Source organism: Sus scrofa, chromosome 15, assembly GCF_000003025.6.
Source record: "Sus scrofa isolate TJ Tabasco breed Duroc chromosome 15, Sscrofa11.1, whole genome shotgun sequence".
Taxonomy (NCBI): domain Eukaryota; kingdom Metazoa; phylum Chordata; class Mammalia; order Artiodactyla; family Suidae; genus Sus; species Sus scrofa.
The window spans coordinates 94,140,098-94,163,442 of record NC_010457.5 but is presented as its reverse complement, the minus strand read 5'-3'; the positions used below and the strand labels follow the sequence as shown (position 1 = coordinate 94,163,442).

General features: G+C 39.0%; 1 protein-coding gene across 2 annotated transcripts; it reads left to right on the top strand.

Annotated features, from left to right (window-relative positions):
* Window positions 1,650-22,808, top strand: SLC40A1 (solute carrier family 40 member 1). 2 transcript variants are annotated; one of them, XM_003483701.4, is made up of 8 exons: window positions 1,650-2,026; window positions 2,498-2,565; window positions 7,587-7,746; window positions 10,156-10,271; window positions 11,293-11,419; window positions 18,253-18,498; window positions 19,259-19,912; window positions 21,054-22,808. In XM_003483701.4, the coding sequence occupies exons 1-8, from the start codon at window positions 1,984-1,986 to the stop codon at window positions 21,365-21,367; spliced, it is 1,728 nt and encodes a 575-aa protein (XP_003483749.1). In that variant the 5' UTR covers window positions 1,650-1,983; the 3' UTR covers window positions 21,368-22,808. The 2 variants fall into 2 exon arrangements, with proteins under 2 accessions (XP_003483749.1, XP_013839789.1); XM_013984335.2 differs by lacking the exon at window positions 18,253-18,498 and having other exon boundaries at window positions 1,663-2,026; window positions 21,054-22,700.

Here is a 23,345-nt window from a genome sequence, read left to right as displayed (position 1 = left end):
ATCAATATAAAGCCTTCGGAAGTCCTCGTGGCTGAAAGCCACTGTGCAAATGTGCAAAGTATCATTATCTTTTGCGCCTTGCTTGAGGACATATCAACAAAATTCATCTCCAGTTAAGAGATACCATAATGTGGAGGGGATTAATTTGCCAGTTCCCTCCTTCTGTAGGTGCCTCATATGAGGGTGCCTTGGTTTACGTCTCAAGGACTTGTGGACACACGACCCTATTCTCTAATTTTAGAGGACAGACCACAACCTCTCTAGGACTGAAGAGAAAGGACGTGAAAATGTGAAAGAAAGGAAAAAAGAGGGCTTGAGAAGGATAAAAGTTAACAGCAGTAGCTAAAGTGTAAATCCTCTATCTCTGACCTCCAGACCACATCCCAACCGAATCCAGCTGCACCCCGCCCGTCGACCTCTGGGGCTCCTGATCGAGAGTCTAGATACAGGGCATATATTCACGTGTGTCTCCCTTCATTACTAGGTGACCGTCGGGCCTGTGTTTAGGGTGTGGAATCTAGTTGGAGTTTCAATGTGTAGGATCCAGTCCCGGAGCTTCGGTGAGATTGAGAAGGGTAAGGTAACCGGGGGGGCTAAACGAGCTACGGGGGCTTTCGCATAGAGGAGGTAGGGGTGGGGATGGAAAAGTCAGTAAAGGTTCAAGTCTGGTATTCTTTAGCGTCCTTCACCTGAACTTCCAGGACACCGAATGGATGTATCGGGACTGGGATACAACTGGGATAACCGGTATTCCTAGTAACTGCCTGCCAGTTTCTAGGCCATTTGGAGGAGAGGTGGGGAAGGAAGCGACGCGCAGGTGCGGGCGGGGGCCAGAGGGAGCTGAGGGAGAAGGAAGGATGGTGAAGGAGATGCTTGCGCCGTTTCCTCCTGGTTGTATCTCCAGGAAGGATTCAGAGACCCGAGTTCTAGGCTGGTGGCTGGGTTCCTAAGTCACTGCGGGATTTAACCCTTATAGGGTTCCATTTTCTCCTCTGAAGAGGTCTGGACCCTGATCTTTGCGCCCCTTCCTGGCCCTTAATTCTGGTTCTTTGAGGGAAGCCCCGCTACGCAGTCCTGGGAAGAAGACATTCCGCAGGCGGGCCGGAATGGGAAGGCCAGGAAAGCGGCCTCTGTGACATGGACTATGTTTATTTAGCTACTTATATTAAAAGTGATTTTCGTTTAAAAAAAAAAAAAAAGATGTCCCCCCCCCCCAAGCCGGGCCTGGAGTTTTGCACGACCACCTTTGGCGGCCGCCCTCTTCCCGAGTCGGCCAGGCAGCCTGTGCGAAGCGCAGCCCCGCAGCCCCTACCCGGGCTTGGGGCATGCATCTCCCCGCCCGCCAGGCTCCCGGTCCTGCCCTTCCCGGTCGCCTGGCCTCCCTCAGCCCCTCTCGCGGCCTCCCGGAGGAAGGAAAACCCGGCGAGTGGAGCGAACCCGGGGAAGGTCGCAGCAGGCCCGCAGCTTGTTTGCAGCCAGTCGAATGCTAGCGCCGCGGACTGGCGGCGACTCCCGAGAAGGGCGTGGAAGGCGGCTTGGCCCCGGGCCTCGCGCCGCGGGGACGCCCGGGTGGCTCTGAAAGGGAGGGGGCGGCCCAAGAGGCGGTGGCGGCGGGAGCCCCGCCCCGGCCCCGTATAAGTGCTGGGCTTGGGCCGGGCCCGCGGCGGCGGCGGCAGCGGCGGCGGCACAGGGCACCCGACGCGGTTCGGACGCCTGTTGAGCCTCCCACCCGCCTCCATAAGGCTTTGCCTTTCCAACTTCAGCTACAGTGTTAGCTAAGTTTGGAAAGAAGACCTAAAGAAGACCCCGGGGCCGTTTTCCTTTTTTTGTTTTTGCTACAGTTGTCTCGGTCTTTTTGCACAAAGCTGTTGTGTTTTCAGAGGTGCTCTCTTCAGTTCCTTGCATTCCTGCTAACAAGCATCTCCGCAAGAGCAACAGCGGCAGCGGTAGCAGCAAAAGAACGAGTGGGGGTCGCCTTGTGTCATGACCAGGGCAAGAGAGCAAAACCGCCAGGGAGGATGCTGTGGTGAGTTGAACCAATGCAGTGGAGACCCGCAGCTCCAAGCAGGTGTTGGAGGAATGTGGCTCAGCTGTTAACCGGAGTGCTTTGTAGCTCCTTTGACTCTTGTTTTGGTGGAGGTTGAGGAAGAAAGGAATTTCAAGGTATGGGGAAAGGGGCTTGTACACAGGCAAGGATGGAGTAGACTGGGCAATTTGGATTGCCTTATTAAAAATGAAATGGAGTTTAAAAATGTTGAAAACAAGAGGTTGTTTTATTGTATGTGAAGTTATGCAGTTATTTATTGATCAACAAGTCATGCTGCATTTTTAATCAACCCATCAGTGTCTAGGTGACTTAATAAAATATTCGTGATTTACTGCACAAAGTGGATTTTAATAATTATGTTTAATAAGAGCAAATGAATAAGCATTCCAACCTCAGCTCACTCAAGTGACTAACTATGCTTTTTATCTCACCCCTTGTGTGTCTTTGCAGGATCCTTAGCAAACTACCTGACCTCTGCAAAATTCCTTCTCTACCTTGGTCATTCTCTATCTACTTGGGTAAGTGAAAATCTGCAGTAGTTCTTCCAACATACTTGCACAATTTCTTATTTCCTTTCATTTGGTCCAATTGTATTAAGCCATCCTCCAGTTTTGTCATGCAGCTAAAGAAACAAATCAACCAACACACATGCTTTCACGAAAAAGTTATTTTCACCAAAGATGTTTTCCCAAAGGTGTTAGCAAATGCTATTTAATTATTGAATTGTCACACTTTGTGTAGATTGACAACTATCCAAAGACACGATTAACAAGGGCAGCATTAATGGTATTGTTTGTTAAAATGTATTTTGCATTATAAAAGGCTTAATAAATGGTAATATCTGCCACTGAGAATGAAGGGATATGTCATGGACCTTCAGTTTTTTCACATTTGAAGATATTTCTCTATTTTCTTCTTTCGTTAAAACTATAAGTTCCAGGAATTCCCACTGTGGCTCAGCTGGTAACAAACCCAACCCCTGGCCTTGCTCAGTGGGTTAAAGATCTGGCGTTGCCCTGAGCTGTAGTGTAGGTCGCAGGTGCAGCTCAGATCCTGCTTTGCTGTGGCTGTGGTGTAGGTGGACAGCTGCAGCTCTGATTCTACCCCTAGTCTGGGAACTTCCATATGCCACAGGAGTGGCCATAAAAAGCAAAGCAAACAAACAAACAAACCCTATGAGTTCCAGCATACTGCACTATGAAAATACAGTATAATAGTGCAGTGATTGGCTTAGGCTAAGAATAGCATTCTAAGAGTAATTTAAATATGATTCACCCCAAGAGCAAATATCTGAGTGATGAAAATTCTGGTCTTTAAAAATGTTATCTTCAGGTAGATAAGTGCGGGGCATCTCAGCCTATCGTAAAAGCCATTATCCAAGAAAATCAGCAACTAATTCATAATTATCCCTCTGACTTCTTATGTGGTCTTGGAAGAGTCCCAGGGTTCCTGTGAACCTTCAGCAACACCTACCAATCCAAAAGAATAATCCCAGAGGATGCTGGATTTATATTTAATTAATGCTGATTAGAATATTTTTCAATTAAATAACCAGTCTAATTGTTTACAAGCAACAAATCTGAGTATACTCTATTCATGCCTCATATATGACATTTAAAGGAACCATAGTAAAGAGAAAGACTTTTGAGAGTAAAGTTTGTGAATGTTATTTTCTTTTTAAATTGAAAACTTCTATTAGATCATCCTTAAGGCATAAATGCAAACTATTGTATGAGGAAATCTGTACCGATGCCCTTGGGAAATTATTAAACTAGGTTATCAGCTCTTTAAGAAATACTTCAAAGATGGCTTTTTAGAAGGCCAGTTTCTATCTCCCCAGAGGCTTAGACAAGGATGACTCTGCAAATGCATGTAAACAAAGTGGAACTGGCAGTTCATTTCCTATAGCTGATGATGCTAGTAGAAATCTAGTGAAACTACCCTTAATTAATCTAAATCAATAGTTCTTCCAGTTTAATTCAGTAAGTATTAAGTATTTATAAAACAGATAAGTGGTGGAGATAGTATCTGAAATTCTCACCTTGTGGTCTGGACCTATCTCCTAGGGGAAGAAGGTGCCTAACTTCCAAATACTGATTAAGTTTAAGGTTTATGTGACCTTTTGTTATTAGGTTGGCAGGTCAGATTTGCCAAAAAGGGTGGAACTGTGATTGTTCCAGGAGGATTTTTTATTGTGAAAAACATCAGAAAAGTGACAGCTGGTTACTCCAATCTTACAGTAAATTGAGCAAAAGGAGTTCTTGTGGGAAACTTGGATTAAAAAAAACAGAGCAGTTACAACCATAAAAGGTTCAGTGGGTTTTCACTTACTGGAGAGGAGTGTAAAAGAAGAGTGCTGTCTAACTCTTGGTAATTCTGCCTTTGGAGTTTTGTCTCCTGTTTGACACTTTGCCAGATTTTATTAGGACAAAATATGTGTACTTATTTATATATATGTAAACATATGTATATGTATATATCCATTTCCCTGCCAATTCTGTCAAGTCATGGTTTCCTAAATGCTGACTATAGTTTAGAGCTGTTAGAGTTATATCAGATTAGTTTTGTGTGAAGTTGAATGCTTTTTAATATCTGCCTTCATTTCTGTCTACCAGTGGATCAATGTATTTTACTCTATGCTGTTGGAATACAAAGTATGGTAAGAAGTGGATCATGTCATCAAAGAGCTTATATAATTTAGTGTGGCCTTTAAAAGGTATTGCTAATTATAAAAAGATAAGCAGTGTAAGGCCGTGAAAGGGGTGGCCAGGGCTTATATCTTAATGTCATTATGCTATGGACTGTCTCCAATTATATGCCAGATGTCTTCATGGCGCCAGCCCTTACTTACTTAGTAGAGGTCTCTACTTCATGCAGAATGCCACCTTCCTGCCCCACCCTACTTTATTTTTCCTCATAGCATTTATACCACCTGACCTATTCTAGATTTGGTTTTGGTCTCTGCTCATTGGGATGCAAGCTACATGAAAGCATGAATCTTAATTTTTGCCCACTGCTGAATTTCCTGTGCCTGCTGTAGCATTGGGTACTTAGTAGCCTCTCAAAAAGTATCCAGTGCATTAATGACTGTGATCATTCATTCACTGACATTCATTTGGCCTTGGGCTCTCAGTCACTCATTAATATGGAAACCGATCCTCAAAGTGTGATGACAACCTGTGGGAGGGCAGGAGATGGATGTAAGGATGGGTAGGTTTGAGTTGCACTCTATCAGCATTTACTGAGACTTTACTTAGTTCTTGGGCTTTGTGAGTATAGAATCTGCTACTTCCTAAAGCCTAAACCTGTTGGAAATTGGAGTAAGTGGAGCAGTTTTATTTCTCTCCATCAGGGAGGTGGCATGCCATACAGAGAGAAGCCAGAGAGAACACTTTCATTTCATAGCACTTGTTTCAGTGGCCTGCTTTAGAAAAATCTAAAACAAATTCTTTTGTAAAAAATATAGGAGTAAGACAACAAAGAAAGAAGCACTAGTAGTAGAATAATATTGTTTATTCTTTATGTTAAGAAAGAGGAAAATCTCGGAGTTCCTGTTGTAGCTCAGCAGTAATGAACCCAGCTAGTATCCATGAGGATGAGAGTTCGATCCCTGACCTCTCTCAGTGGGTTCAGGATCTGGCATTGCCCTGAGCTATGGTGTAGGTTGCAAACTGGCAGATGTAGCTTGGATCTGGCATTGCTGTGGCTGTGGCGTAGGTTGGCAGCTGCAGCTCTGATTGAACCCATAGCCTGGGAACTTCCATATGCTGCGGGTGCAGCCCTAAAAAGACAAAAAGAAAAAAAAGAAGAAAATCACTTATGGAGGCAACCTGTCCTTTGAGGCATTTATATGTTTTTTGTCTTCTCAGAAGTTTGGAGATTTAGATAAAGTATCCCTCTTCTCATCCTATATTATGCTAATCAAATTCAAATTTGCTTCTCATGAAGATTAAGAAAAATAGCCTAATTTGTCCTTCTTACTGACATTTTTATCTTAATTTATAAACTTATCTTTTTATTGGTTTCAAACAATTTTATGTGTCTCACATATTTTTAATCATTTAGTACACTGGTATTTGAAATGTAATTCCTACCTAGGTGGAAAAATTTCAATTGTCAAAGCAAACCTTAAAAAGCTGTCTCAGAAATTATTATTATTATTATTATTATTATTATTTTGGTCTTTTAAACATTAACATTTTCCCAGGTTAGGGGTCTAATCAGAACTGTAGCCACTGGCCTATGCCACAGCCACAGCAACACCTGATCCAAGCCATGTCTGTGACCTACACCACAGCTCACGGCAATGCTGGATCCTTTAACCCACTGAGTGAGGCCAGGGATTGAACCTGCATCCTCATGGATGCTGGTCAGATCGTAAATGATGGTTATGGCATGTGTACATCAGTTTAGCTTTGAATGCATGAGATTGTTGTCTTGGCTTTATTAAATTTTTAAAATCATTTGAACTGCCAGAATAATACTTTGCTCCTTAAACATTAAGCTTGTTAGGGGGATGTCAAGTGACTTTGGAAAGAACTCAAAGTGTAGTGATACTTCTAATCCATAGGGGGCCTAGGAACTCGGTTTCCTGTAGTGATTTCTTATAGGGATGGGTTATGATAGAATATAGTTGTCCTATTTTAGATTAACCTCAGGAGTCAGGGATGGAGTCTAAAATCTAATTGTAAGGCTCGTTATAGATTTCTTACACATTAATTTACCTGACAACTTAAATGTTATGTTATTCTACCTTTTGCAGTAATGAATTCCAAAATTTCCTTATATACTCTAGAGTGAAGAAATGGTTTTTTCCCCCTTTCAAAATTCATCTGTGTTAAAATGTTAAAATAACTACTTGCTTATATATTTATTTCTTTCATCTTCATTCATATGTATGGTACCTGCATTTGCCCATATCAACTTCATCTTTCTGATTGTCCTGCTGTTTTATGACTTTGAAGTTTATTTGTAAAATGGAACATAGATTTTAGAATGTTAGAGGTAAAAGAAACTTTAGAGGTCATATAGTCCATTCTTGCATTTTACAGATTGGAAAACTGAATTTTTCTTGATGTTCAAGGCACACTAATGTTTGTAAACTATACTGTAGTTTCATTCTGGTTCAGTAGCAAGCTCCTTTATGCCTCTCAAATCAGGATAGGTAAATTCCAGATAAAAATCTGATGCAAAATAGGAAAAGTTTTATCTCAAAAAAAAAAAAAAACCCAAACAAAACAAACTTCTTGGACTTGGAAACTGTATTTTTTTCTAGAATGATAAGGAGTATGTTTGTTTCATCAATATCATGCTTAATGGGGGAGTTTACTTAGTAATTGGGCAAGAATATTTTCCATTGTGCCTGGACAAACAGTTTTAATAGCTGACCACATTCAATCCATAGAGGAATTGTTGACTTTGACAATCTTATGGTCTAGGTGGAAAGTACCGTTTTGATAGGGAAGCAATTTCTTGAGTATAATTGACTAGAAACTGAAAATGCTTCATCAGAATTTTTTCTCTTCTCTGCTTATTCAAGGGGGATCGGATGTGGCACTTTGCAGTGTCTGTGTTTCTGGTGGAGCTCTATGGAAACAGCCTTCTCCTGACTGCAGTCTATGGGCTGGTGGTGGCAGGGTCTGTTCTGGTCCTAGGAGCTATCATTGGTGATTGGGTGGATAAGAATGCCAGACTTAAAGGTGAGTGGTGTGTTTGTGGGGCCAGTACCTGAGCTAGAGAGAACCACTGTGACAAACCCACTGGGCATCTGCACACAGCCCCTGAGTGATGAGTGCTCATGGGTAGCACCTCTGCATGGAGGGTCTGGGGCTCCTGCACAAAGTTGGGATGCCAGGACATTGAGTTTTTAGATTTTTTTTTTTTTGGTATCTTTGGCTATTTTTAAATTTCAAATGTTAATGATTAACACCATAGCACTTTTCTGGGAACCATGTTAAACATTAAAAGTTTGCTTAACTCTGGCATCCTTTTTAACCATGACTTGCCCTGGAGTCCATTTAATAAGATGTTCCTGGGACAGCTTGAACATCTGTCCACTGGGTGTCTGTGTTTCATATAAATGGATGTATCGGGGAACTGAAAACTATGGAATCAAGAAAAAAAATCTGTTTCTGAATCACAGCTGAATTATAAATATTTGAGGGAAAAAGAAATGATAATATATTGGCACTTATTCTAGAGCATTAATACTGAAATCATTAAGTATTATATAGAAAAGAGAGGAAGTGAATGAACAGTTCAATTATTCAGAATATAAGGCAGAGTTCCCTTATGGCTCAGCGGGTTAAGAATCTGGCATTGTCACTGCTGTGGCTCTGGCTACAACTGTGGTAATGGGTTCGATCCCTGGCCCAGGAACTTCCACAGGCCATGAGTGCAGCCAAAAAAAAAAAAAAAAATTACAGAATATAAGGGCAATTTGGATAAAAATTTAGGAGGACAGAAGTTTCCTTAGTCGCTCAGTTGTAATGCTAAGACCTGGCCATGTCTATCTTAGACATTGGGGAAAGACTGAGGTAGCCATTTCTTTCAGTGCAGGATGACTACCCCTGGAGAGAGAATAACTGGATTATCAAATTCTAGGACTCGATGCTATTAGTAGAATGGCCAAGATGGACATTTTTCTATTGTTTGAGAATTTACATACCAAAACACATATAGATAAAAGTTTTGTATCCTAGGAAAAAAAAGTCTTAGTTATTAACGCTATTATACACAGGAACATGGGAATGTTATACATAGAGACCTTTAGCCTTATGATTGTTGAACACTGAAACTGTAGGTTAGGAAAGAATGGTGAGTTGGATGAAGAAGAGTGTGGTGGAATAGCAACCTGGCCCTTGTCCCATGTAATTGACTCGTGTCAGCCTCCATTAAAATCTTCTTTGATGTCTCTAAGGCTGAGTTAACCATGTTTTTTTCTGCACTCTCCTGAAGCCTTGTTTATACCTCTGTCATCACACTAATGTTCTTATAATTATCTGTACACATGCCTCTCTTTCCTGTGGTCTGTAGGGTTCTGAGAGCTAAGCACCTCATTCAGTTCATATTTAATCCTCATGCAATGAAAGAATGAGTTATATGTTGGAAATTTATTTCAAACTAATTTCAGAAAGCAGTTTGTTTTGTCTCGAGGATTTGATATAATCTTCCAAGTCAGAATGAGCTTTGCTATCCTTAAAGGCAGGAGATGTAATTATACCTTACATGTACAACCGTCTGTATTTTTCAAAGTGCTTTTGTAAGTATTTTATTTGAGCATCATAATGACCCCATAAAGTAAGGAAGATATGTATTATATCCTCACCTTATAGACATAAGATATAAGATAAATTAACTATCCTGACCTAGGTTGTCTCTCCTAGAGAGGGGCAGAGGAAAGGCTAGGAAGTATCCTTACCTGGTATACTAACTTGTCCTTATTCCAGCACTTTATCTACATGTGTGCCTCACTCTCAGAAAGCTGGCATTCACTATGCGGAAAGATATAGTTTAGAATTTCATAGCCATGCAAATGGCACTAGTATTCCAAAAAGAACACACTGCTTCTTTATTCTTGGCAATTTTTTACATGTCTCTCATATTTATCCATACTATCCTATGAACTTCAGCCTGCCACGTAGGAGGTTATGGATTGCATGACCTCCTCCTTAACCTCCTCCATAACCTCCTTCATGTTCTTATTTTTGCCTAAGTAACAAAGCTCCGATATGTGGATCTTGTTGATGTAGTCAATATTGTTCTTTTTATGACAGTAAACTTTCAAGAGGATAAACTAAATGATAAATGAAAATGTGGTCATTATGAATGGTTTCAACCAACAGGGAAAATTGGGGATACTTCTTTATTCTGTCTGTAAGTTTTACTGATCTGATGTGATGTGCTGGGTCCTACTGGAAATAGTTGAGGCAGGATTTACTTCAGGAATGTTTTTATTTCTTGTAGTAACTTTTAAGAAGTTTTAATTGATTTTTTTTATGCTTGTAGTAATTTGCTATGCATTAATATAGTAGAACAGTGATGTGTGGGTAAAAGCAGCTCCACTGAATGCTTTGTTGTATGAATCCTTTGTTTCTCCCACTATATAGTGGCCCAGACGTCACTGGTCATCCAGAATGTTTCGGTCATCCTGTGTGGAATCATCCTGATGATGGTTTTCCTACATAAAGATGAGCTTCTGACCATGTACCATGGATGGGTTCTTGTAAGTTCTCAACAAGATTCTTGACAGCAGAAAATTGAACACCTGGTAGTGGTAAAAGACGAAAACTCTTTGAGGCTAGGGAATGTCTTTTTGCAAATAAGACTTGTTAATTTCGATCTCTGTGTCTGCTTTAATATCCCCTACCACTTTGGTTTTGTTTTATTTTTGTTTTTTGCCCAAAATAGGCATTTATTAAGTATTATTTGATTTTAAATTTTGTTCGTTTTTTTTTTATTCGTTTTAGTGGCAGTACTAAGAGTTGCTAGTTTTCAGCTTAATAGTACTAACCTGTAATTTGTTCACACCATATAATAAATGTTATCTGTGTGTGTGTGTATTAATAATTCATGATTGTGTCCCTCCAATAATAATTGGTATTTCTGTTTGAGGAGATGGACTCGATAACTTCTCATACTATGATTTCATGATAGTTTAATGGAAAAGAAGAGAGAGATGGGTATAGTGGAAAACAATAGATTTGATGTCATTGTTGAATCTTATTACATATTTTTGACTAATATTGTAGAGTTTCAAAGCCAGGTAGGACAATAAATCTTCTGTCCTCTTCATTTTGTTGTTGAAAAAAATTAAGACAAAGTGATTTTTGCTGATTGCCCATTATCAACTGGAAAGTGTCAGACTCTGATTTAAATAAAGGTTTTCTTACTACCCCCTCAATATTTTTTCCAAAGGACATATTTGTGGGGGAAGTAAAAACTAGCCCTATGTTAACACTTTATGACAACTATGTCACATAAATGTGCATATGACCATTAGCATTTTTGTATGATGTGTACCACAGATAATATAGACTAGAAAAATATGCCTTTTAACATGGCCACTGGTATTTATTGTTTCATGTCTACAAAGTAAAATGGTTTCTTATGATTTTGTGAAATGAAATTTAAATAAAAATTTATTTCTATGTCATCAAAGACCATTTTAAATTATATTGTATAGTGAGATAGGTACAGTGTGGTAAAACTGACACTTTTATCAGTTTTTCCCTGTAATTCTTTAGACTTCCTGCTATATCTTGATCATCACTATTGCAAATATTGCAAATTTGGCCAGTACTGCTACTACAATCACAATCCAAAGGGATTGGATTGTTGTTGTTGCAGGAGAAGACAGAAGCAAATTAGCAGGTAATTTGGTTTTCTCTTTCTACTAAAATGGGTTATATTAGGATTCACTACAAATCAGTGGTAATAAATTACACTTATGCCTTTTTCTGAGTATTTTTAAAGAATAGTCAATTGAAAACATAGTCTTTTTCTTACCAGTGCAAAGATTTGTCTCACTGCTCTGAAGCTAATATATAGAAGAGTGACCTTCTCTTTTATTCTAAGTAAACCTGGCAAATTAGAAGAACATTTCTTTTGACCTCTTTCTTTCTTTCTTTTAAATTCTGTTAACTGTTTCCAAATGTTTAATTAATGCTTAGAACAGTGAAAATCTGACATGGGATTTTTTTCAGTCATACTATAAAAATTATTACCAGTATTAACTGGTCATATTATGGATATTATTTTTATCCAAACCAAATGGAAACAACTTAAGTCTATAACTTCTAGTTAATTCCTTCAACTTTAAAGTTATAATTGTTATTATAATTGTTATTATATTATGCATGATGTAATTGCTTTTACAAATACTAAAGAAATGGAGGACAGAACATAGGTTTTTTAGGAAGTTTATGTCTTTATTGTCCATTGGAAATATATACAAGAGGGCAAATAAAGGCTGAAGAATGCTTACAAAGCAACATGTCCATTGCATCAATATTACTTGGGCCGTGAATAACCTACTTCACTCAATATTCCCTACCTCCCCCAGCCCCATACAGCACCCAGACACAAATTGGATTGAAATTACACAGAGTAAAGGAGGAGGGGTATACATATCTGCTGATCAGGTCAGCTGAATTAACTCTCCTGGCCATTGAGATAATGGGTATCACAGACACATTGCCTAACCATCCTGACTGACAAGAAAACCATTCCTGATGACTACAGTTGGCTTATCCCAGGACATGGAAGAGAGATTAGGTACTGGGGTGAGCAAGCAACTTTGTTTGACTGGACATGTGGTTAAAAAAGATAAAAGAAAGTTGGGAGAAAGCGAACAAAATCTATGTAAGGTCTAAATGAAGAAAAAGAATTTGCTTTAGTCATCACTCTGTGGTAGCAGTAATAATATTGCTCAAGATAGAAATACAGCAGTGATCTTAGAGGTTGGTGAGTGAGGAAATGAATTTAGCACATGTGAGTCTGTGATGCAGACTTCTCTTTGGAGCTAAAGCAGTGATTCTCACTAACTTTTCTTCCTGTGATTATTTACTTATAGGAAATAATTCCATATCTCTTTTAGCCACATTGAATTAAAAGATAAGGCTTTGTCCTTTTTTTTTCCCCCCAGTGTTTCTTCCCTGTTCTTTATTTTCTCTTTTTAGTGTAGTATTTTAAGGATGTACCACATGTCCATGTTTTAAAATTCAAAGGATACAGAAGGGTATATTTTGAAAATATATCACATATGTATCTGTTGGAATACATTTTTGGGGAAAAGTTGGCATTTAAGATAATTCTCTTCTCTGAATATCTTAACTCGTATTGACTCTTGGAAGTCTATATGTCTGTAATTGAAAAAAAAAAAAAAGCCCTGAGTAGAGAGAAAGTTACTCAGAATATTTCATTTTGTGCTAAATATCTAAAATAAATAAATAACAAAAAAACAAAAAAATTCCACGTAACTTTGGGGCAATCTTTCTGAGTCCAAAGTGATATTCCAGGAAAATAATAAAAATATGGCTGGCCATTTCTCAGCTATCTTTCTTTATGTGGGGAATTATTGCTGAGAGGAAGAATCCAGGCTAACAAGTGTACTTTCTGACCTGGAGTTTCTCAAGTTTAAGAAAGGAAGTAAGCTGCCCAATGAACTCTTGTCCTCTGTGAATTAGTTTAGTAAGCAGGGCTCTTTCCCATCCAGCCAGTAGTGTGGGTTAGTAGCCCAGCAAAGGAAACCCTCCATGGACTTTTTCCTCAGGTTTTGACCTCCACATTTTGTTTAAAAATTAACTAAAAACCATGCTTCAAAACAAACCTTGCTTCAAAACAAGAAACAAAAACTTCTTCCATTTGAAAGTTAACCAGGCTGTAACCATGGATTTTTGGTACCATTTCTGCTATCAGACAGAATTACAGAACAGAAAAAAAGGAGGGTAAAGGAAAAATAGAAGAGAAAGGGGAAAAGCATTTGAGGAGGAGACTCCAGCTGCCGCCTTGGGTCCTTTTGATTTTGGGTCTCTGTACACAGAAACCTACTCCAGTCAGGAATAATTTATGTTTATGCAGGCTGATTTTTTTTTTTTTTTGGTCTTTTTAGGGCCACACCCATGGCATATGGAAGTTCCCAAACTAGGGGTCAAATCAGAGCTGCAGCTCCTGGCCTATTACTACAGCCACAGCAATGCCAGATCCGAGCTGCATCTGTGACCTACACGAGAGCTCACGCCAATGCTGGATCCTTTACCTGCTGAGCAAGATTAGGGATTGAACCAGCATCCTCATGGATACTAGTCGGGTTCATTTCCTCTGAGCCACAACAGGAACTCCGTATTTTGAGATTTTTGAGGTTGCTGGCAAAGAAACCAAGCAGGAGACTGGGCAGAGCCAGCTGAACCTGTGTGCAGTGTGTGTGTGTTGGAGAGAGAGAGAAAGAAGGCGTGAGCCCATAAAGAGGGAAGGTTATGAGCTGGATGCTGACTACTCATTCCCTCATCCCAGTGTTTCTTAATTTCAGAGTAATTTTTTAACTGGGAGGTAGTACCACTGAGGGTAAAGAACAAGAGAAATTTTCCCTGGAAGGTGGAAAAGTTTTAAAATTTCAGTAACATCAGGTCAAAATATAGCTGTTATCATCTAGTTTAGACAGCTCCAGAAAAGATATTCTTTTCTTACAAAAATGCTGTTAATTAATCTTTTAGCTAATTTGTCTAGGTAATTGATTTACTGTTTTATTAAAACACTCCCTCCAGCCATGACCCTCAGCCTGTTTGAAACACTTCCTTTCCCAGACGTTTTACTCCATCTGTTATTTTATTTTCTTCTCCATTTCCTTTGTTAATTACTCTTTATTAATAGCTTCTGAGGTTTTTCTCGTCCACCATTCTAAAGAAACATCTGCTGGCATCAAGTATGGCAGATAAATTTCTTGTTTGAATTATATTGACTGAACATTGATTTCACATTTGAGGTAGACGAACCTGCCAGCCGCTATTTGCTCAGCAAATCTTTTCTTTACTATGAGTCTATGAGATGTAATATACCCTTTAAAATAGCAAGTAGTTATTGAAGTCATGTTCTGTGCCACAGCTGTAGCTGCAAACAGTTCAGTTGGAATTAAATGAGCACACATTTGTGTATCTGCATGGGAATAAATATAAATGTGCAGAAAAAAAATGGGTTTGCACATTCAGAGGACTGATTTTTCTCTAGCTGGTTACCAGTAAAATGATTAGGTCTTTTTGAAAAGTTATCATTTAATTTGTTCTGCTTTAGAAAAATAAGAGCCATTCTCTGACACTATATTACATCTAAACATTATTTATTAGCTTCCTTAGACATTTCTAAATTCTAAATAAAAGACATTGGTGACATTAGAAAGTTTATGAGCACTTGAAACAGAGGTAATGAATGAGAAACAAATCATTTTAACTAAATTTTGTTGTTTTTCAGAGGGTTTCAGATCCAAGTGTATATTTTCACTAGTACTTGATTTTTGGACTCAAATTACTGAGTTCTTTGGGTCAATTCTATACCTCCCTGTTAGGAACTTATTACTGGGGGGCAGATGGAATATTTTCACTAGTACTTGATTTTTGGACTCAAATTATTGAGTTCTTTGGGTCAATTCTATACCTCCCTGTTAGGAACTTATTACTGGGGGGCAGATAGAATGGTGGACTTCAACTCTGCAAAAACGGTCGTGTGTACATACGATCAATGAAACTGCCTTTACCTCTTAAGTGAAAGGTGAAATATGTCAAAGTTCTCCTGTTATCATATAAGCATTATACACACATAGGGCTGATTGGAAGGCTGGTGAGCACCAGGAAGAACTAGAGAAGGCATAATGGCAATTTTCTGTTAATGTTCTTATTAGTCACGTATTGCTTTTTCCTTAAGGAGCCCCACATGATTGTAAGGACTTGTCTCAGTAATCTTTGCTCTGCTCTATGAGATAGAGAATGAGAAAGTAGTTCATTTTCTTGACTTCCTCTCCTTCATTCATCCTGTTCTCCACTGTGACTCAGCTATATGTTCCCAGAGTCCACTTCCATAATCTCAATCTTTGGCATCCAAGACCTCCTATCTTTCCAGCTCACTCCTCCTGGGACCCCAGCCCCAGCACTCCTCCAGCCTGGTTGGCACCAACGAGTAATTACTCTACTACCTATTCACTGCACATGACCCCTCTTGTGTCCCCTCCTTACCCAGCTTCAATTCCAAGGTCAGTCGTTCTGACCCTGGGATGCCTCTTAGCATATACTCTCAGCTCACTTAGCCTCTCCTTTTGTCACTTTCCTTATATAAGACCCTCTCCGTAGTAGAACTTGGCTGGTGAAAAATGTATGCCTTTGCTCACTGTTCTCACTTAAAGTTCATAACCACTGGATTCATATGGGGCCTTTCATGCTGCCAGCTGATCATACTCTTCTCTGGTGCTTTCCTTCTCCCACTTTCCTAAAGAACTATTTTGGACTTTCTCCTTTCTCTTTATGCATTCAATATCTCCTCTCCCATCCTTACCTTCCCTGATGACCTGGCTTTGTATTCTACTGAAAAAATGGAAAAATGAGAAGAGAACTTCCAAGTGCTTCCACCATCACATCGCTCTTCCTCCTTCCACCTGAGGCCATTTACATGACCTCCACTCTTGTGCTATTGATGAATTGCTTGCACTCCTCTCTGAGAACAGCTCTGCCACTTGTGCCATAGATTTAGATGCCATACCTTCTCATCTACTGTAACATTCGCATCAACATATAAACATGATATAATTTGATATCATATATAATTTACTCTTCTTAAAAATCCCTGTCTCTACTCCTCTACCATGCCATTTCTTTATTCTCTTTCTGAGCAGAACTTAACAAAAAATATCAATGTTCACTCTTTCTAATTCCTTTCCTTGGTTGGGGCCTTGCTTTTTATAATGTCGGCCCCATTATGAATCCAGGGAGTGCCACTCACTTAAAATATAATAGAAGTGGTGTCCCCTGAAGTTAGCAGCAGTCACTTAAACCAACTTCAATCAGACATTTGCCCTTACTGCTCCACCAGCATTACTCTTTTTGAGGTCTTCAATACCTTCTATGTGATCCATCTAAAGCTGCTCAAATTTCTTGGCTTATCAGCAGCAATTGTGTTGGTTACTCTCTCCTCTTTGAAACACTGTCCTCTCTTGGCTTCTCCTGGTTTTCCTCCTCCTTTGCTGGTTCCTCCTCATCATCCTGACCTCTGAACATTGGCATGTCCAGGACTCAGTCAGCAGACTTGTCTCTTCTCAGTCTACACTCACTCCCTTGGTGAGCTCAGCCAGTGTCACTGCTTTAAAAATCAAGCAGCTGATGATCCCCAAATCTGACACCTCCTTCCCTAGACTCCAGACCTATATGTGTAACTATCTGCATGATGGGGCCTCTTAAATGTCAGTAGGCTTATCAGAATCAGCATCTCTAAAACCAAATGGTTATTCATTTGCCCCAAACCTGATTCTTCTGAAGGCTTCTCTTTCTCGGTAAGTGGAAACTCTGTCCTTACGATAACTGCTCAGGATAAAGAATCATCTTTAATTCCTCTCTCTCACATACCATATCTAATCTGTTCAGAAGACCTCCTGATTCTACTTTAAAGTATATCTGGTATCTCTTTCTCTGTTTCTGTTGTTACTATCCTGCTCTATGCCACATCATCTTGCACCTCTCTCCTTGCCTCTGCTCTCGTCTGTGCCCTCCGCCCCCCACTCTACAGTGGTGTCTCATCACAGCAGCCAAAATGAACCTTTAAAATGATGCCACACGGTGCTACCTCTCTATTCATTAGTTTCCAAAGACCTCCTCATTCATTCAGTGTAAAAACTGAAGTTCAGGTAATAGACTAAGACCCTACATGATTGGGCTAGTCTGCCCTCCCTCTCTGACCTCATCTGTTCCTATCCTCTCCCGTCCTTTCTCTGCTCCTGCCCTACTGCCTCCTTGCTGTTCCTCTTGGCATGTTCCTCTGCCCCAGGACTTTTGCATTTCACTTGGTCTGGAATTCTCCTTTGACATGTTTGACTGTTTGCTTGGTGGTGCCCCTTAATATCCACCTGACTTGCTCTTTTGCTTCCTACTGCTTCGTGTCTTTGCTGTGATGCTGTCTTTATTTCCAGCAAGTTCTTCCTTGCCCTTGCCATATTTGAAACTGAAGTCTCCCCCTTCCTCTGAGTACTCTCTATGCCCTTTTCTGCTTTGTTTTTCACTATAATATTTAATGAACATCTGACCTGCTACGTATTTATATGCTTGTTGATTTATTATCTTTGGGCTCCCATGGGAATGTAAACTCCATGAAGACAGGGAAGGACAGACTTCATTTTTTGTTATAGTGCCAGAATGGTGCTTAGTTCATAATAGGCATTTAATAAATGTTTGTTGAAATAAAGAATGTAGAGTTACTATTGAATTCATTTTTTTAAAAGCTGATATTAGACTAATTTATATAATCCCAAGGGAAATGATTTTTGAGGCAATATTAATGTGACTTGATCCAAACGACAAGTGATTTTCTAACAAAATGGTTTGCTTGCAGAGTGCTTTTAGGAATTTCCGTTGTAGAAATCTATACTCTTGGTTTATGAGTTTGTATTACGTAAGTGAGCAGTCTCTCTTTGCTAGGATTGCACATTTATCTGCCTCTTTCACCTACCTGTGTAGATATGAATGCTACAATACGAAGGATTGACCAGTTAACCAACATCTTGGCCCCTATGGCTGTTGGCCAGATTATGACATTTGGCTCTGCAGTCATTGGCTGTGGTTTCATTTCGGGATGGAATTTGGTATCCATGTGTGTGGAATACTTTCTGCTCTGGAAGGTTTACCAGAAAACCCCTGCTCTAGCTGTGAAAGCTGTTCCTAAAGTAGAGGAAACTGAGTTGAAACAGCTGAATTTATACAAAGGTAAACTCATCAAAATATCCAGTCCCTTTATTCTGATTTTCAGACCTTAAATGTTGGTTAAGAGCCAAATAATTTTGAATTTATATCAGATTGAGTTACGCTGAAGGCTTGTATGAGGTTAAATATATTGACTTGGTAGTGAGTCAAAACCCAGGCTTTTGAGGACCAACTCGGAATTCAATCTCAAGGGGTTGGAATGGGACCCCTGACCTTTTTCCTTAATGTGAGTAGGAGACACAGAGGGGCAATTAATTGAGGGGTGGCTGGGCAAAATTGATCTATAGGAATGGGAAGAACAGTGGGAGAAAGGAAACAAGAGAACTCCTAGGGGTCTATAAAGGGAGTTACATGCCATTTGTAGGACAGTGGAAGGGAGTGAGCACATGAAGGTAGGAATTTCTCAAGAAAGAGAAGAAGTTGGGCTTCCGAACAAGTGGAATCTTGATAGGGCCCCAGGAAATAAGATTCTGTGTTTTCCCAGGCAATTATTGCATTTTATCTGATGAGTTTTCCTACTATTTACTTTGGTGGGATTAGAGAGGGGAGAGATATCAATAGTATTTTGTTTATTTAACATAAAAACTTAGAGATTGTCCCTTGGATGGAATTCTTAGATGAGTAAAAGAAAATGCATATTATATTGCATGTAGCAGAGTGTGTCCATGGGGGAGGGAGAGGGAGAAGAAAAAATACTGAGTAAGATAATTGGCTTTTTTTCCCCATGTCTCCTCCCTCAAATAATGATGTCTTTTATTAACAGAAACTGAGCCAAAACCCTTGGAGGGAACTCATCTAATGGGTGAGAAAGACCCTGACATCCACGAGCTTGAAAATGAGCAAGAGCCCAGCTGTGCCTCGCAGATGGCTGAGCCCTTCCGCACCTTCCGAGATGGATGGGTCTCCTATTATAATCAGCCGGTGTTTCTGGCGGGCATGGGTCTTGCTTTCCTCTATATGACTGTCCTTGGCTTTGATTGCATCACTACAGGGTACGCCTACACTCAGGGGCTGAGCGGGTCCATCCTCAGCATTTTGATGGGAGCATCAGCTGTAACTGGAATAATGGGAACTGTGGCTTTTACGTGGCTGCGTCGAAAATGTGGCCTGGTTCGGACTGGTCTGATCTCAGGATTTGCACAGTTTTCCTGTTTGATCTTGTGTGTCATCTCCGTGTTCATGCCTGGAAGCCCCTTGGACTTGTCTGTTTCTCCTTTTGAAAATATCCATTCTAGGTTCATTCAGACAGAGCCACTTTCAATTACACCTACAAAAATACCTGGACTCATCTCTACAACTGATATGTACATGTCAAATGGGTCTGATTCTGCTAGTATTGTCCCTGAGATGAGCCCTAAACCTGTGCCTATAATCTCTGTCAGTCTGCTGTTTGCAGGCGTCATTGCTGCTAGAATCGGTAAGAAATCTCTTTTTGAATATTAATGAACCAAAGTGTCTTTTTGCAAATGTGGGTTCAGAGAATTCAACCCTCAAATGATAAATGGGTCCCTGACTGTTAATTTAAAAATCCACTATTTACCTGTATACATAATCTAGTTATTTATTATGAAATTTTTATTTTATAGCTTAAAAAATATATTTGTTTGTGTGTACATGCACTTTCTTAAAACATGGTTAGAGCTTGAAAAATTTTCCTAAGTGGATATCTTACTCTTTTAATGTAATTTAATTAATTTTTAAGAAAGATGTTATCAGCAGTGATTATACTTTTAGTAATTTAAAGGCTTTATATTGATGTAACTCTACCATACTATAAAAGTACTATAATTTAGAGAATATTTAATGGGACAAGTTTTAAAAAAAAGTGTTTTGGGTTTAAATTTTTTAAAAAGACAGTAGTTAGGAAAAAAAAATCCTTCAAAAGTCTTATCTAGTGGATGCTTATTTATTATATACTTTGCCAAACAAATGGATTTCATAGCTCTAGAAGAAAACGCAATGTAAAGACCTCTTACAAAGCAACACTTAAGTAATCATTAATAGAGTGCTGATGAATTAGCTCTGCCTGAATTCGTTCTTGAAATGAAACCATATTTATCTTGTGATATAAAGCAGTTCATTAATTTATCAAAGACATTAATATTTAAGCAAGACAGCTTTATTGTAGGGGATTTAGAACCCAGGCAGTAAATGTATTAATGGTTTAAAGTTTCCTTACAGTTTAACCATAACAATATATTAGGTCCATTCATTTTAAACTTTAAAAATACTAGTACTTGTAATAGGATTTATTGTGTCTCTGATTTCAGAGTTTTGATTTCATAGTATGAATAATCACAGAAAAACAGAAATAAGAAATTTGTAGATAGGCTTATTTTTGTCTTGTGGCTGTAAAAATAATTTCTTGAAGCCACTAACAACCTAGGGTTTATTGATGAAAAATAAGTCTCTAAGGCTATGATAAATGTGCATACGATGACTTGAAGGTAGTAGGGCTAAATGTGTACTTGGCGCATGTCAACAGGTTTTTTTAGTCTATAAATCGGCACTGTATGGCTTTAAATTAAAATTGTCTCTAAAAATATCTTTTATTACAGGTCTTTGGTCCTTTGATTTAACTGTGACACAGCTGCTGCAAGAAAATGTCATTGAATCTGAAAGGGGCATTATAAATGGTGTACAGAACTCAATGAACTATCTTCTTGATCTTCTGCATTTCATCATGGTCATCTTGGCTCCAAATCCTGAAGCTTTTGGCTTGCTCGTATTGATTTCAGTCTCCTTTGTGGCAATGGGTCACATCATGTATTTCCGATTTGCCCAGAAAACTCTGGGCTCCCGGCTTTTGGTCTGTGGTCCCAATGACAAAGAAGTTACGGATGAACATCAAACTAATACATCTGTTGTGTAAGACAGTTTAACTGTTGCTATCCCTGTTACTAGATTATGTATACATGTGCTTATTTTGAACTTCAGAATTCCAATAAATGGCTGGGTGTCTCTCTCTGGTTTTATCACAGCTATACCCTGAGGGCTAAAAGCTCTTTAGGAAAACTTAAGCCAGAAGAAATGAGCTGGTTAATTTCCGTTATATTTAAGGATAGAGAACAATAGGGAAAGAAAAACTCAGTTTAAAGATGGAGAATAAAATAGTAACACTGCCTTTTCCTTATTTCTCACGAGTATAAGACTTTACGTGAAAGGGTGGCTAGTCACGTGAATTAAGCTATTCTTTGGCAGATATTTATTATCTGTACTAGAATTAGATATATCGGTTTTCCCTAAAACCCCCTCTTGTTCAAGTCTAGCTAATTCACTTTTAAAAATCTTTGTCTCAGTTGTCTCATAAAAACACATTTTCTTCCAAGTGTGAAGATTAAAGTTTGATAACCAGTATTATTCTTATTGATCCTGTTGAGCTTAAGGGATTTACTTCTATGTGGAAAAACGAAATGCTTAACTAGAATTCCCTGATAGGGTTTGTGGTTTAACTTTAGAGAGCACCTTCATATTTTTATTATCAGATAGGGCAAAATATTGTATTAAGTATATGAAGCACTTCATAAAATGGCTGTCACATAAGCTGCAGGTAGAAGCAAAGCTATAGAGTAGATTTATAACACAGTAAATGCATGAGGACTTCAAACAAGCCAGTAGTTTGGCCACAGAAACCAGAAGTTAAAAGCCACACGGAAGGGCAAGTTTGTAATTTAACCCATACGGCTATCCTTAATAAGTTCTACCTTAGAATAGTGAGGGAGTAAGCCTTCAGCCTGGCAAGTAAAATGTTGCAAGTAAGCCCATACCTGGAAAGGTTTTGCTTTATAAAGCAGTTGATTTAATATGCTCCAGTAGAGCATTTTTACTTTTACTGTTTTGTAGCCAGGAGTTATTTTTAACTAGTCATTTTTAACATGATCTAGTTGTAGAGCATGACTGTTCATAAATGTATCCCTTTCAGATGTCTTTGAGAAGAATAGAGGTGGGAAAAAACCCTTTGTATATTTTTAAAAACTGTTTTACAAGTCATTTTGCAACATGCCAGTACCAACGGGGTACTTTGCCTTAACCGTTCATGCACTTTCATGGAGACTGCAATACGTTGCTATGAGCACTTTCTTTATCCTTGAGGTTTAATCTTTTTCTTCTTTCTACAGTATGACATAATGATTTGCTATGTTGTAAAATCTTTGTAAAATATTTCTATATAAAAACATTTTAAAAAAATCTTGATTTCTTTTTCCTGAATTGCATTCCCCACTTTTTCAATATTGCTTTTGTTACAGAACATCTATTTTGAGTAATGTATTTTGTTTTTTGCTCTATAAAGGACTACAGTTTCATAATAATTCACAATTTTTAGTGTTACCTCTCTGCTCATGTGTCTGGTTTATGGTGGCTTAGAGAAAGGTGTAGTAAACATATGAAGCCTGGGATTCATTCTCTGACCTTGAAGAAGTCACATTAAGTTCTCTTGGGTTCTATTTTCTCTTCTAAAAATTGGAGATGATATTATAAAGCCAACCCTACCTAACTCACAATGTTCCTGATTGAATCAAGTAAGATAATTCTTGTAGAAGCACTTTGTGGACTGTAAGATGAGGTAGCAATATCACCAGAGGTTGGATCTAACTAAAGACAAAGAGTTAAAGATGGATTCCTGATGACAGGCCAAAGAGAGTAGAGCCAGGTTCTGTATTTAGCAAATGTTTACTGAACACTTAATCTGTGTCCCAAACTGATTGGTCTTGAGGATGCAGATTTGACTCAAATGTGATTGATCAAAGGCTCTTTTTCTTTCTCCCCAAATTGGGAGCTTGAGAACTTTTGGCATCACCCTGTAGCTACTGATCTGCTCCTGACTTTTGAGCAGATGGTAGATGCCTCTG

Bases quoted from the DNA above. Each gene is read 5' to 3' on its own strand.
- SLC40A1 (XM_003483701.4), top strand. From the start codon at position 1,984: ATGACCAGGGCAAGAGAGCAAAACCGCCAGGGAGGATGCTGTG. The intron at 11,420-18,252 runs GTAATTTGGTTT...CTACCTGTGTAG, and splicing joins AGACAGAAGCAAATTAGCAG to ATATGAATGCTACAATACGA. The intron at 19,913-21,053 runs GTAAGAAATCTC...CTTTTATTACAG, and splicing joins CGTCATTGCTGCTAGAATCG to GTCTTTGGTCCTTTGATTTA.